The sequence below is a fragment of the Larimichthys crocea genome, chromosome XII, assembly GCF_000972845.2.
Source record: "Larimichthys crocea isolate SSNF chromosome XII, L_crocea_2.0, whole genome shotgun sequence".
NCBI lineage: Eukaryota > Metazoa > Chordata > Actinopteri > Sciaenidae > Larimichthys > Larimichthys crocea.
In genome coordinates, this window is record NC_040022.1 from 27,003,527 (window position 1) to 27,017,848 (window position 14,322).

Below are 14,322 nucleotides of genomic sequence, written 5' to 3' on the forward strand. Positions count from 1 at the left end.
CTCCTCCTTTGAATGCCGACATTCAGGAGGAGGTTGATGTCTTGACAGAAGCGGATCAGTTCCTCTACATCCTTTTTTATAAAACAAGCTTATGTTTGATCAAAGAGATCTGAAATGTATCAAATTCTTCCTCTTCTCCCGGACGCTTCCCTTCCTTCACTTCCCTCCCTCCTTCCTGAACGTTCTAATTTTGAATCGTCGACTCGACGTACGCGCCGATGGTCCGCTTTGAAGTTTCATTATAAAACTTTAAACCGCTCGGGGGCTCAGACACCAGCTGACAACACACCATGCACACACTTGAACTGCATTCAGCGCTTCCACTTCCACTTCCACCACTCGACATTTCAACTGCTCAAATAATACTTTCAATCCGCTTTCAGTGACGCTTCAAGCTCTACATCGAAGTGCTTTCGCTTCTTTCAACACTTTCTACCATTTTAACCACCGCTTCACCTTCTTTCAGTAATTTGATTTCGACTGCCACTTTCACTTCAACCAATCTGCACACACACATTTACCTCAGGAAATCTTTAATTAAATAAAAAGCATTATTTATTATAGGTTTTTTTTTCCACCTCTTCTACATCAAATGACACTTCAACTGCTTTCATATATCAAATAGCGCTTTCCCTTCTTTCACTTCTTTCTTTAACCGAGAGTTCATTTGCTTTCAGTGGTTACATTTCAGCTCACACAACAGACTCTACATCGAAGTGCTTTCTCTTCTTTCTTACACTTCCATTCTAACCACCGCTTCACCTTCTTTCAGTTATTTATTTCAACTTTCACTTCAACAACGGCGAGCTCACACGCACGTTTTCTTCAGGAAATTTTACTAGTTTGATTTCTGAAAACTTAAGTTTAAGTTTCTTTGCCCATTCCTGACACATCAACTGCTTTCATCTCTCGAATAACACTTCCACTTCTTTCGTTTCTTTTTTGTTAACTATGATATAATTTAAAGTTTTTAGTGATTACACTTCAACTGATACTCCATGTTCTACATTTTGGCGCTTCTTTCAAAACTTCCACCACTTCACCTTCTTTCAGTCATTTTATTCCACCTCTATTTTTCCTGACTGCTGAACAACAGTTTTCCTTTTTCCACTGTTATTTATTTTACTCGTCTCCGCCCAAAACCTTTACAGCATCTTTAAAATCAAACCGCCTCGTAAAACTGCAGCTAAAAGCTGTTTCTGTGGGCGTCTGCGGCGCTGTGTGTTGTGAATTCATTTTCAAAACGTGTACGGCACACACACACACACACACACAACTTCTTCATATCTGAACCTGACGTAGGCCGCTACTCTTTGGCCTGGTTCTTCCTTAGCTGTCCTCACTTGCTGAGAGGGGGAACCTTTGAAATGATTAGACGTGGTTGGCGATGACATTTGGCACTGATGTCATGAATTTAACCACAATTTGTTGTCAGGGAACTCCGGGACGACTAAGCGAATCTTATTATATGTTATTACGCAATTTTGTGGCGTGATATTAGTGAAGAAAACGTCCAGCAGCTGGATAAAGACTCATCCTCAAACTAAAGTAATGCATGTGATGCGCTGAAGAAGCAGATGACTTTGACTCATTGGACTCATTAGGACCGTATCAATCACCACCAGTGATGATGAGTAATAATTTATGAACTTGCAGCAGTGTGAAATGTCTCCAACAACCCCTCCCTCTCTAAATTCCTCCCTCCCTCCTCCTCCCTCCCTCATGCCATGACTTGCACCCGTTTGCCCACCCTCCTCCACCCCTCTCTCCCTCGCAACCAACAACATTCCTTCATCCTGAAACTCCTTCCTCTGCAACAAAAGCGGGAAAAGACGAAGGGCGGCGATCAGGAAGACACACTAACTACTTTTTTTTTCTTTCTGGTTTGTGCCTTGCTTGTGTTATTTGCACACTGTTTATTTATGTATTCGACAGCAACCGTGTCACCGTGACGATAAGGCCCGGGCTACAGTCTGTCGCCATGGCAGCATGCGTAAAAATCACTGTCAATAATGTCCAGTCTTGTGGGAGTTCCTTCTTTAAAACACGAGTGAGTCATCATCAAGAGAGAAAATCACCAGCATCAGCTGAGTGACAAAAACATGAGACACCAAACACACAAAAGGAAAATCTACACCCCTCCCTCCACCACCAACACCACCACCAACAACAACTCCGCCTTTGCCCACAAAAAGTTGTTGAAATATCGTCCGGTTGGAGTGTTTTCTGCGTGTGGAGCAGGCAGACAGAAACAGAGGGCGGGACAGGAGAGTAAAAAAAAAAAAAAGTAGGAGGGAGGTAGATTATGTGATCAAGTAAGCCAGAGGCTTGTCTGGGGTGTGGACTTAAAAAGAGGGCAGGGTAAAAGTGGGCGGACGGGTAGTTCCTTAGTGTTTGTGCATTTAGACTCCTGAGTCTGAAATTAGTGTCCTAGAAAGTCGAAGGAATTAGACTCGGAGAGACACACTGCCATCAAACAGTAAGTCAAAGACTCTTCTTATGCTTTATGAATCTCTGCAGCTGCTCCGGGGAGATAAAAACTCTGCTGTTTGAATAGTTTTGTGCAGTTTTTGCTTCAGTATTTTCTGATTTTATTTAAAAAAGAAAAAAGGGGAGTTGTGATGGGGACAGAGTAAAGGCAGGTGTGTGTGTGTGTGTACCTGTTCACCTTCACCATTGAATTACAGTCCTTTCATTACTGGCCAGGTGAGGCCGACGTCCAGATGTGTTCATTTCCTGCAGCAGCTCTCTTGAAGTGACTCATTTTTATGTTTTTTTTTTTAAAGAAACATTCTCAAACCTGACCACAGCCACATGTATTTCCACTTCGGCGTGATGGAAAATATGCCACATCAAGGCCAGGTCTAGAAAAAAACGTTTGACACATCTTGTTTTTCAGGCCATTATTTGACCAAATTATTCCACGAGTGTGTTTCAAGATTTTACGAGCTGAACATTCAAACATGTCCAGGAGTTGTTCATTAAGGTTTGGTCATCTGGAACAAGACTCACTGCTTTAGAAGAAATATTTTAAAAACTCTTCCACCTCTTCCAAATGTTAGCACAGATGTGTCACCATCACACACCCCTCGGTACGTGCTGGCGTGTCGAGAAAGAAAGAGGGAACTGCGTGAGTGTGTGTGTGTGTGTGTGTGTGTGTGTGTGTGTGGACCCAGCCCTTGACCACTCCTTCACCGGAGAGAGAACCAGCACATTCCAGATGTGCCTCTTCCTCCTGTTCACACCCAGCGCAGCCTTCGTACTGGAAAGTGTGTAAAGACACACAAACGTGTGACATGTCAGGGCAGGGACACCTGTGTTAAGGCGATTGCAGTAAAGGTGAAGAGTTTAAAAAAAAATAAAAAAGGAGTTAATGAGTCCTGAGTGTGTTTCAGTGTGTGATAATGTGCCGTGATTAAAAATCAAAGGGGACGAGGCGAGGCGGGGGGACAGCAGGTATTCTTTACAGTTATTTTAAGGAGTGGCGGGTTCGTTAAGAGACAAGCCCAAACTCATCTGCCCGCCACGAACTTCCCTCCTTAACACTCTCACACTCTGTAAAGAGATCTGTTTACCCAGGGAGCAACTGATTTTGTTTACTGATGTCCGCCTGCACAAACACACACACACCGTCACACACACACACACACACCGTCACACACAAACACCTCTCAATAGCTGTAGCTGTAACTCAAAGAGTAATTAGAAGTTGTGAAGCCACGCCCTGAGCGGCTGCCAGGTTTTTTGGCATTGAGTGTGTTCATGAAGATGTGTGTGTGTGTGTGTGTGTAGCTGTCATTTAATGGCTGCTCTTTCTGAAACCAGGCAGGAAATGTGGAGCCTTTGTTATAGGCCATACACAGTCTGTTCTGTGTGTGTGTGTGTGTGTTAGCCCTCCAGTTATATTCATCCTGCATAATAAAGGGTGGAAAGTGGTGTAACAAGTTTCCTCTTGTGTGTGTGTGTGTGTCTCTATAGCACAGTCATCATGCTGATTCTCCTCGCTGCCATCTTTGGCCTTCACATCATCGGCATCATCCTCCTCCTGGTGGCCACCATCGACAATGTAAGTCATTAAAAATGTCGTCGAAATGTTGCTGCTGTTATTTCCTCCGCCACACCTCGCTCCATCGTAAACACTCCTCGTGGCCTCGGGGCTTCATTTCCCAGCATGACCCTTTAACAGCCGCCCTTGTTTGAGCGTTAAAATGACAACGCATGAAGAGTTACGCTCATCTCCACGTAAGCTGACGGACAGCAAACAGTCAGGGCCGGATGAGGGGATTGGCTGCTTACTCGTCTTTCATCACTCTCCTGTCAATGGGCCCACTGTTCCTCTCAGATCCGCATGTTTGACATTTCTAGCTGACAGACGAGGTCGAAACACCCCGATTGCTCCGCACAGGCAAGGTGTAAATATGTGAGATTCTTGCCTTGAGTGTTGCATACCTGGAAGTGAAGAGCCGTGGAATGCTGCAGCGACAGGTGGATGTTTTTCCTGCCTGCAACATGTCAGAGCAGGAGAGGTCGTCCACGTTCACGCGACCGTTGCATAACGCTCTTTTCTTCCTCTGCTCAGGCCTGGTGGATGACCGATACCGTTAACACTGATATCTGGGCTCGGTGGATACAGATGAAGGGACAGTGGAACTACACCGACCTACCTAGTGACTACCCAACAGGTGAGCCACTCACACAAACACTCCAACAGAAACTGTTTGCATGCATGCAACATTTGGTATGTTTGAACCTGACAATGTCGCCGCAACCTTCCTGTTTCCTGTGTTTGTCAGTATGAATATTAATATCTTTGCACGTCACACACACACACTTACACACAGCGCATCTTCTCTCTGGCTCCCCCTGCAGATTACCTCCAGGCAGTGCAGGCCAGCTCTGTCCTCGCTTGTATATTCTCCATCCTGGGAATCTTCGTGTTCGTGGCTCAGCTCTTCACCCTCGCCAAAGGAGAGAGGTTCACCATCTCTGGCATCTTCCAGTTCCTCGCCTGTGAGTATATATTCGGTTTTTTTTTTCTTCCTGTCCTGATTCTCTTGCCCTCACTGACCTCCACCTCTCCCGCCCCTCTTCAGGCCTGTGCATCATGATCGCAGCCTCCATCTACACAGACCAATTCCCGTCCTTCCACGAGAAAAATAAGTTAGCGGGCTGGTACGGTCACTCGTTCATCCTGGCGTGGATCTCCTTCGGCCTCACGTTCATCTCCTCTATCACTTACTTTGTGCTACGCAAGAAAACGGCGTGAGAAGGACACTGGAGCTAGCTCCAACCAGCCCAAGAATCTTTGGCTGGATCTACTCTTTCAGCTGAAATCTGTTTTTGTTTTTTTGATGGATCGGTTTAGATTTGCCTCAGATTTGAGCTGCTTGTGTATATTCAGCTAGACCTGTTGATCCTCTCAAATACACACTGGTGTTTGATTGAGTCTGCTGTCAGTGTTTTGGATGTGTCCGCAGTAGAAGGCGAGCTCAATCAATCACCGATTTGTATTTGAGTTTGGGCTGGATTTCTTGAGAGCATCTAGAAGATTATGAATATTTTTTTCGTCAACCACAACAAAATCTGCCTTAATGCGCACGAGATGCTATGATAAATTAAAGATCTATCTATCGATGTTTCCGGGCCAACAAAAGCAGAGTTGAAGAGTAAAATCTGTGGTCTTATTTTTTTTAAATGTACATTCAGATATGGATATGAGTGTTGGGGCGAGTTTATCATCATAGTTTATTGTTTTTTTGTTGTTATTTTATTGTTAGTTTGCCAATTTCTGTTGCATATACCTGCTCTGGTTTTCATTTTTATATAATTTGCCACTAATTAAACGAGAGTGTAACTATGACACAATGTCAGTGATTATCAAATGTTGTAAATGTGTGTGTGTGTGTTCTGCTAATGATAAGACTATGCAACGACATAAAGTGTAAAATCAATAATATAATGCAGTTGAGTTTTTTTTTGTAATTATTCTAATTAGGCAAGACAACAAACTGGATTAAACATTAAATTACACACACACACACACAAACTCTTTTCTAATTTAAAATAAGTAATCAGCTCCAAAGTAAAGACATCTTCTGTTGCACTCATCTAAAACTTACATAAATCAGCTAATCAAATATAATATAATATAAATCTAACCATGTTTCCTCTCGGTGTGACTCTTAAAACATAAACAGAGATATAATGTGTAAATACGTTTTGTTTCCCATAATGCGTGTCCATGTCTAATGCTGTTTTATTTTTGCTACCATTATTTCACATTATGGACGATTTTTACAATATTAAAACTTGATTTTCAGCCAATTATTGAAGTTCATTCTTTCCTCTGCGTTTGTCATGATTGAGAGCAGAAGCGTCGCTCTGCTTTTGTTTAATTACGTTCTGTTGGCGACTTTGATGTGAAACCAGTGAAATGTTTCAAACAGACAGAAGTCCGACGATCCAATTTATTTCAATTTTGTGCATTTGTCAAAACAAGATCAGCTATTTTAAACTATGAAATTGCAATTAGTTCCTATATACACAGAGTGAAACATTCTGTCATTCACCAACGTCCTCAGCATTAACGCTTTCCTCTCCTGTTCGAGTGAGTACGATCATAGCTGATTAGATTCACTGGACTCAATTCAGAGCACATGACATGAGACTGTAACAACATCAGCAGGGTAACACAGCTCCTGCAGTCGAGAAAGACTTCCAAACCATGACAGTGAAAGGCTGTAAAATATGCCATTAAATTATTACAGTGTTTTACTATACAATTAACAGTCTCCAATATAAAATATCTGAAATATCTGGCATTCATGGCATATTTTAGGGTCTTTTGCTGTCATGGTTTGGCTGGCATTCATGGCATATTTTAGGGTCTTTTGCTGTCATGGTTTGGCAGTTTTTCACTATAAAATCTACAGACGTTTTAAAATACAGAATAATACACCAACCGTAAACGTAAACAACAGCTAAAAACCTTTTTTAAAAGCCATATGTCATGACAAAACCTTCATGTATACTGCATTTTAAGGGAGTTGATACAGAATTAGAGTAGAGACTGTTAATTGTTTTTGTTTTTTTTGCTTTTACTGTCATGGTTTGGAAGTTTTTCATTGTAAAATCTACAGATGTTTGAAAATATGAAACCTTAAACGTGAAATCAACAATAGTAATATCCTTTTACCGTAATTTTAGAAAACATTATTCTGTATTTTATACAGTTAAATTCTTTCACTGTAAAAACAACAAATAATATAATATATGTATATATATATATATATATATTATTTTTACAGTTGTTCAAAGTGGGCTGTAGTCCTCCTCTGGTTGGTAATGGTTCTGGTGTCCTGATGGGAGTGGTGATGGAGAGGGGAGAGAGTGACGGTGAAACGGGGATGAGGGCGCTGGGTGAGAGGGTGGAGGAGGGAAGGAGTCAGAGTGGGGGAGAGGTAGAGAGTGGGAGTGCGTGAGCCTCGGAGTGGAGGCCGCTAACTTTGCCGATGGGGGCTCATAGTATGGCGACAAGTGGGAGATCCGGGGAGGAGACGGAGGACAGGCCAGCGTGACGGCCGGGTTTGCAGGTGTGTAATAAGGAGCGGGTGGCATGAGCCCCAGGAAGTTAAAGCTGCAGGTGTTGAGGCCAGAGTTGCGCCTGGGTCCCACCATCAGGACCTTCTTGGTGTAGTTGTTGAGAGTGGAGACGCCGGCTGACATGCAGACAGTAAATGCAACCCAGGCCACGCTGAGAGAGACAGAGAGGAAGTGCATGAGGTGTGTAACCAAGTACACACCAGTCAAACAACAGCCTCCACACCAACACAGTACAAAAACATCCAAAACACACACAAAAGGTACGTTATTTACGGAAACACACAAATGAGACACTTTGTTGGCCGTTCATTCTCTGTGTGGATGCCAACTTTTAAAATCTGTCCACCGGCAGCATTTCACTGGCTCCAAAAAATATTCCAAATTGACAAAAATTGATTCGTATTTATTATAAAAAAGAGGATTTCTTTAAAACCTGGCATCCACGCGGAGAATTAATGGCCAGGAGGATGTCTCAGTTGTGTTTTCCCCCTAAATGTGTGTGTAAGTGTGTGTTTGTGTTATTTTTTTAGTGCCACTCACTCTGGAAGTTTCAAATTTTTTGATTTATTGATTTAAAAGTGACAAGAAGAAACAATATTAACTGCAGAGTGCAAGACGGCGACATCTTAAAGGAGCTTTTGTTTCATTGTGTGCAGCTCTTCCATCAGGACTTTATATAACGAAGAGACACTCTTTGTTACTGTTGCAGAGAGCTCGTATTTGGCCTGGAACATGTGGCAAAAATCTCAATAAATGGATAGATGGTGTGAGAAAAACGTCTTTTAATCAAGTTGCGTGAAACATCTCCACACCATCTATCTTAACTTAATTAAAAGACGTAAAGGCCGAACATGTTGTAATATACAGACCATTTCCCGAAGTATTCGCCTTGATCTTGAAATAACGGCGGCGTGTTATCGTCTTGTTCGAACATGTTCAAAACAACCTCAGACTGGCGTGATCATTAGCTTCTGTAGCTGTTTAATCACACCTGAGGTCATGTTCTTGTGATAATGTTGGAGAGACAGAGAGGCTGCGCTGTCCAATTTCAGAGCGATGCCTTCTGGGCCGTTTGGCAAACAGGACGCCTTATTCACCAAAACTTCCCCAGAAGCTGCGGTTGTAAAAGAAATTCTAAATGTTTTGTCTCTCTCTGTCTCTGCCGCTCTAAACTCAACCGGACACGGCACATGGCCGTGACATTATCTGGGCTCTGCTCAAGGTTTCTGCCTCTTAAAGTGACTTTGCGAAGAAGTTTTTTATTTATCTAGCACCCCCAGTTTGTGTAATACCATGGTGGTAAATATGGACAGCTGTACATGTGTATTAGTTATGATTATATAAATTATAATCAAAAAACTAGTGAGAAACTAACAAGAAACCCAGCTTGGTGTTCTGTCCGGCGACTTTTCTAGCTCCGGCTTTACTCTTTACTGTGGTACAAACGCTAAAACTCTAAGCTGACAAACTGAGCTAACAGCAGCTACAGCCGGCAGCAGTTTACTTCACTGTCCCTGAGGAAACTCTGTAAATCACAGAGAGTTGAGGCGGAGCAGCCGGAGGGAAAACCAGAAAAACATTTTCTCCATAAAATATGATCCAGTTTCACCAAAATTAGTGAGATAGCTGGAAGTGTGTGACTTTCATTATGTCCATAGAGGCTGCTGAGCCCGGTTATATAGCACATTTGCCCAGCTCCTGTTCTGGCACGACACTGACTCCACTCCCTGTCAGCATTCCCTCACGCCCCGGGCATGAAAACCTTCTCTGTTCATGCCAAATATGATCCAGTTTCACCAAAATCAGTGAAATAGTTGGTGCTGTGTGACTTAGTGCTGTAAAGCATTACGTACTTCTCGTGGGTGATCGTACCCGGAGCACAAAGTTACGAACGACGAATAACAGAGAAACCATTCACCTGATTACAAGTCAGAGTGACATCAACAGGATTTAAAATCTGATATTTATGGTAGAAAAGTCTAATAAAGTTGCTTTAAATGAAATCTTTCCTCGCTACTGCTACTGTAACAAATACGACTGTTAGGATTTGGCGCTGTATAAATAAACTTGAAACTGAATAAAACTGGCATCGAGGACAGCATATGGCCAAATATGAGGATATGAGTACTGACTGTGAGCGTGACGTGATCTGACAGACCCAGATGAGTCCCGAGACACAGGACACTAATACACAATGAATTAAAAGTTCGTCAGGCAGGGACTCGATATGAAGCAAACGCTTTGCTCAACTTAAAACCGAAGACGAAAGGGCACAGCTGAGTGGACTGAGGACCTCAGCATGCCTGGATCCTTGTGACTCAATGCAGCTTCAATTAGTCCCCATGTGAATGTAATCTAATGTACAGTTTGTTTCAAGAACTCACTAGAACGCCCAGGAGTAACCGTAGCTGTGAGGCTTGAAGTCTTCTGGTCCCATCGAGACCGTCATCTGAAACACCTGCATGAACATCATGTGACCCACCATCCCAAGCAAACCTGTGAAGACAAGAGGAGACTGGTAATACCGATCATGTTGCGTACATGTCTATCTAATGAAAACAGCCGTACCCCCCAGGACGGTGAAGACGGCAGCAAAAGCGTTGAGCAGCTGGCCCCAGCGTTGCGTGGACGGGAACCAGGCTCTGATACACAGCTGCACAGACAGCAGCGTGCAGCTGATCAACAGCAGACCGATATACATGAGCTCCAGTGATAGTGACAGCCACATCATAGCTAGACAGACAGACAGACAGGCAGACAGACAGGCAGACAGGCAGATTAAGGTTTTGGCCAACCAAGAAGCCGAATGGTCACAAAAATGCTGAATCCATTTTTACCTTTTTCAGCCCCCGGAGTCAAAGTATAAAACCCACGACACTTCTCCTCTGAAAACAAAACACAAACACAAATGTGAATGTGATTTACAAAAAGTGTTTACATGACCTGAAGTACCCTGACAGAAGATTTGTTTGGTATAAATCTGGACGGATGTGGCCTCGAGGAAGAATCCGAGGAGCGACCGCAGAATGAGACGTCGTCAGCGCGTCTTGTTTTTCATGAATTTTCGACATGAAACTTTTGTTTTTGTTGTTTTCACCGACTGAAATGTGTTTTTCCACTACTGCTTAAAAAAAAGCGATGTCATCTTTGAAAAATGAAATAGAAACAACCTGTTTTTTTTTTTTTGCAGCGGGTTAAAGCTTCTTTGTGGCTTGTTTACCAGTGTGTTTACATGACAGCTGCAGTAATCAGAGTACTCTGCTCTAAATTACAGCGCTTCATAAGCTAAGACAAGAATATGTAGACACATCTGCAGTATATAAAGAAAAACACAAACAAGATGCTCGGTTTGTTTGCATTGTATTTGGTTGTATTTTTTTTTTACAGTGTATTTATGTATGTGGTTTAGTTTCTCTCCGAATATTATTTTTTAAAGATTATTTTTTTGGCCTTTTATGATAGTACAGCTGAGGATAGACAGGAAGCAGGGGGCAGAGAGAGGGGGGTGACACGCAGTAAATGGCCGTCTGATGCTGGATTCGAACCGGGCCCAGCTGCAGCGAGGACTATAGCCTCCACACATGGGGCGGCCGCTTAACCCACTACGCTACCGACCACCCCCTCTCCGAATATTATTCACGTGTTGTCAAATTGTCTTTCTTCGTTTGCTTTTCTTCATCTTTCGTTCGCACATTAACTTCACAGAGTTTCATAACGGACTGCGAAATCAACTGTAGCTGCTGTTAGTTTATGTCAGCTCAGTTTGTAAGCTGGGCTCAGCAGCCTCTGTGGACATAATGGCAGAGTAGAAGAGACTGAAGAGGAAGTTGACAGAGGAAGCTAAGAAGAGAAAATGAGAGAGTGAGCGAGCAAGAAGCTGCCGGACAAGAGTAAATGTGGGACTGACTTTAAGTGGTTGGTGAAATAAAAGGCTGAAAGACAGACGCCGAGCTGGGCTGACTGCTGTTGTCGACCTTGCTTCATGCTTGAAATACCTTCATTAATACATCAAGAGGGAACTTTATGGATCTTGTAGCAGGTAGCAGAATCTGCCAGACAATATACACCAAACTATTAATTACAAAAACGCAGACAAACATTCGGTCATTCGGACTCGATCCTTAAAATCAGTTGCAAATGTGACGGAGAGAGAACTCAGCCCATGTTTGTGAATCCTATTAACCTTTCTCTCTCTGGGTTTCTAATCCATAATTGAGTCATGCTGTTGGAGTCTAAATCTCTGCGAGCAGAACACACACTGATGATAATCCTCTTTGGGGCTGAGCACAAACCCAAACACACACTCACACACTCACACACACACACACGAATTAACACACCTAAAGGCTTCAATTCATATAATTCACCTTGGACTTCCTCTCCTTCTGTGACCTATTTCACTGTCTGCTGCACTAGTGCCACAGTTATGGTGCAGTTTCTTTCACTCACCTTGAGAGTATTCTCCACCACACACACACATGAGCAGGAACATGCTTATGAAATCCCTTACAATGATACTGACTGTATCCTCCAGACATGGCTACATGTATTACTGAGGTCTGATTTTTACAAATCCTGTGTTTATATTATTTATTAATTTCCTCGACCTGCTTAATCCTTTTCAGGGTCACCATCTGGGTTTATTTCCTGAGCGTCTTTGGCTTCTGACCTTCCAGCTCTCACCTAATCTGTCTCTCTCACCCCATGCGTCCGTGTAGATGTTCTCCTCACAGGTGAAGAACAGGCCGGTGTGAAAGGTGGGGAAGACAAAGCGGTCGTCCCCCGTCTCCCACGAGAACTGAATGCTGGAGGAGTTGGAGACGCCGGGCACCGGGATGCAGTTGCTGTGCTTGGTGGGCGAACAAAGGGGCTTGGGCACCTTCTGTTTACCCACGCACCAGTAGGAGGACATGATGGCCCCGCCGCCCAGCAAGAGAGACACGACCGTCTGGATGAAGGAGAGGCGAGGGGAACGCATCAGCTGCAGGAACGCCATCGCACGGGGGGCTGGGAAGATAGATGCATGGTGAGAGTTCAAACAGAGAAAAATGGGATGCTTCACCCAGAAAACAAAAGGTCACACGTTAAATCTCTGACAAGAGAGTACCTCCAGTTTCCCAGTTAATCTTCCTGACTTCAGGTACAACTCCACTCTTGCGTGTCACTAAAAATATCACCAGCATGTTATTAGTTTCCAAGGAGAGGCAAGCTCTGCCCAATCGCCTGAGATGATTAGTGAGGCGTTTTGAAGGGGAAGGTGCGGGGGAGCCATCGTTTTTTTTTTTTTTTACATGACTAATCACATTTAAAGAATAAAAAAGACTGTGACAGAAAAACTGCACTGTACTGGTAATTGGTGGGAAGACAGACGGCTAAATCAAGAGAAAAACAGAAGGGGAAAATTGCTGTCACTGTGGAAGCTCTCCAGGAGACAGATGCTCGAACCAATACCCCCGAGGAGTTGACGTCAAGCAGTGAATTAAATTTGAACAGAAGAAAAATAAAAAAGAAAGCACTCACCTACTTCAGCCTCTCTTACTTCGTACTGTTCCTCAGCTCCTTCATCGAGTTAAGTGTGGAAAGTGAAAGGAAACATCCGGCCCAGCTTCCTCCGGCCGTCTGCACTTCCTTTCACTCTTCATCAGACGCAGAGAGTGATGGAGGATTTTGACCTCTGCCGGTCTTTATGATCCAACCCCAGCGGTCAGACACTCACACACACGGTGAGCATATCACACACACACAAACACACACACTCCTCTTCTTTAATCCATCCATCTAAATCCAAAACATACGACTTTGTTCCATCTGTTTCCATTTTTGATTCCCAGACTCATTTTGATTTCTTTCTTTCACCTCTCCTCTTATCTGGCACTTTGCAGCCAGTAAAAGCATGAAGCACTCAACAGGATTTTGAAATGGTGAATAAGATGTGTTAGATACACACGAATACATGGAGGGGTTTGCTTTGCGAGAGTGGGTGATTTAATAACTGCAGTCAGTCACTGATATCCTAAACTAGATGTTTAGAAACAGCCACCACCTCAAACATCACTGTGGAAACACGTATGTGAGGAATAAGCAGTCAGGGATGTGGTTTAACCCGGATTCATCTGGATTCTCCGACCTGTGTGAACTCATCTTAAAGTGAACAGTGTGCAGATTTACATATAAAAGACTGGTCTGTGCTCTCTGTGCCCTCCTCGTTACAATATCTTTACTACTACTCCTATTGATGTATTATTTGGAGCAGCAGGAGATGATTTTTCACCCATTCATCCGTTAGTTTGAAGTATTTCAAATATTTGTGCTTCACTTTTACGTATTAGACAGTTTCTCCTGCAGTGTTAGTTATATTTATATTTCAACCATTCATCCGTTACTTTGAGCTACTAGTTATCTGTTTGAGTTGTGAGTACTTGGAAACAGACAACACTGTAAAAAAACAACAAAAATATTGTAAAAAGACGTAAATATGGTATAACTTTTTCTAATATTACGGTAAAAGGATACAACTAATGTTGATTTTCAGCAAAAGAAACGTTGTTTTGCCACATAAATGACATGAAAGCTGTATGAAAGCTGTATAAAATGAAGGTTCTGGGGCGGTCGGTAGCGTAGTGGGTTAAGCGGCTGCCCCGTGTGTGGAGGCTATAGTCCTCGGTTCGAATCCCGCATCGGACGACTAATTTACTGCGTGTCACTCCACCTCTCTCTGCT

The 14,322-nt window shown here is 43.2% G+C and overlaps 2 protein-coding genes across 7 annotated transcripts; one reads left to right on the forward strand and one right to left on the reverse strand.

Annotated features, from left to right (window-relative positions):
• Positions 1-2,321: 2,321 nt before the first annotated feature.
• Positions 2,322-6,324, forward strand: LOC109140122 (epithelial membrane protein 1). Its single transcript, XM_019265932.2, has 5 exons — positions 2,322-2,479; positions 3,979-4,066; positions 4,580-4,682; positions 4,870-5,010; positions 5,094-6,324. Exons 2-5 carry the CDS (start codon positions 3,989-3,991, stop codon positions 5,264-5,266), a joined length of 495 nt encoding a protein of 164 aa, XP_019121477.1. The 5' UTR covers positions 2,322-2,479; positions 3,979-3,988; the 3' UTR covers positions 5,267-6,324.
• Positions 6,325-7,292: 968 nt separating this feature from the next.
• Positions 7,293-13,515, reverse strand: gsg1 (germ cell associated 1). 6 transcript variants are annotated; one of them, XM_027284887.1, is made up of 6 exons: positions 13,127-13,515; positions 12,286-12,609; positions 10,440-10,487; positions 10,171-10,335; positions 9,987-10,098; positions 7,293-7,753 (listed from the first exon to the last, which is right to left on the reverse strand). In XM_027284887.1, the coding sequence occupies exons 2-6, from the start codon at positions 12,596-12,598 to the stop codon at positions 7,312-7,314; spliced, it is 1,080 nt and encodes a 359-aa protein (XP_027140688.1). In that variant the 5' UTR covers positions 12,599-12,609; positions 13,127-13,515; the 3' UTR covers positions 7,293-7,311. The 6 variants fall into 6 exon arrangements, with proteins under 6 accessions (XP_027140688.1, XP_027140689.1, XP_027140686.1 ...); XM_027284888.1 differs by having other exon boundaries at positions 12,304-12,609; positions 13,123-13,515; XM_027284885.1 differs by having other exon boundaries at positions 13,123-13,515.
• Positions 13,516-14,322: the final 807 nt, after the last annotated feature.

What these genes read in the sequence shown, in the direction of transcription:
- LOC109140122 (XM_019265932.2), top strand. Translation starts at nt 3,989, where the DNA reads ATGCTGATTCTCCTCGCTGCCATCTTTGGCCTTCACATCATCGGCATC. An exon ending in TGGTGGCCACCATCGACAAT is followed by an intron (nt 4,067 to 4,579) that starts GTAAGTCATTAA and finishes TCCTCTGCTCAG; the next exon opens with GCCTGGTGGATGACCGATAC. An exon ending in ACCTAGTGACTACCCAACAG is followed by an intron (nt 4,683 to 4,869) that starts GTGAGCCACTCA and finishes CTCCCCCTGCAG; the next exon opens with ATTACCTCCAGGCAGTGCAG.
- gsg1 (XM_027284887.1), bottom strand. Translation starts at nt 12,598, where the DNA reads ATGGCGTTCCTGCAGCTGATGCGTTCCCCTCGCCTCTCCTTCATCCAG. An exon ending in CGTCTTCACCGTCCTGGGGG is followed by an intron (nt 10,099 to 10,170) that starts GTACGGCTGTTT and finishes TTGTCTTCACAG; the next exon opens with GTTTGCTTGGGATGGTGGGT. An exon ending in GGTTACTCCTGGGCGTTCTA is followed by an intron (nt 7,754 to 9,986) that starts GTGAGTTCTTGA and finishes TGTCTCTCTCAG; the next exon opens with CGTGGCCTGGGTTGCATTTA.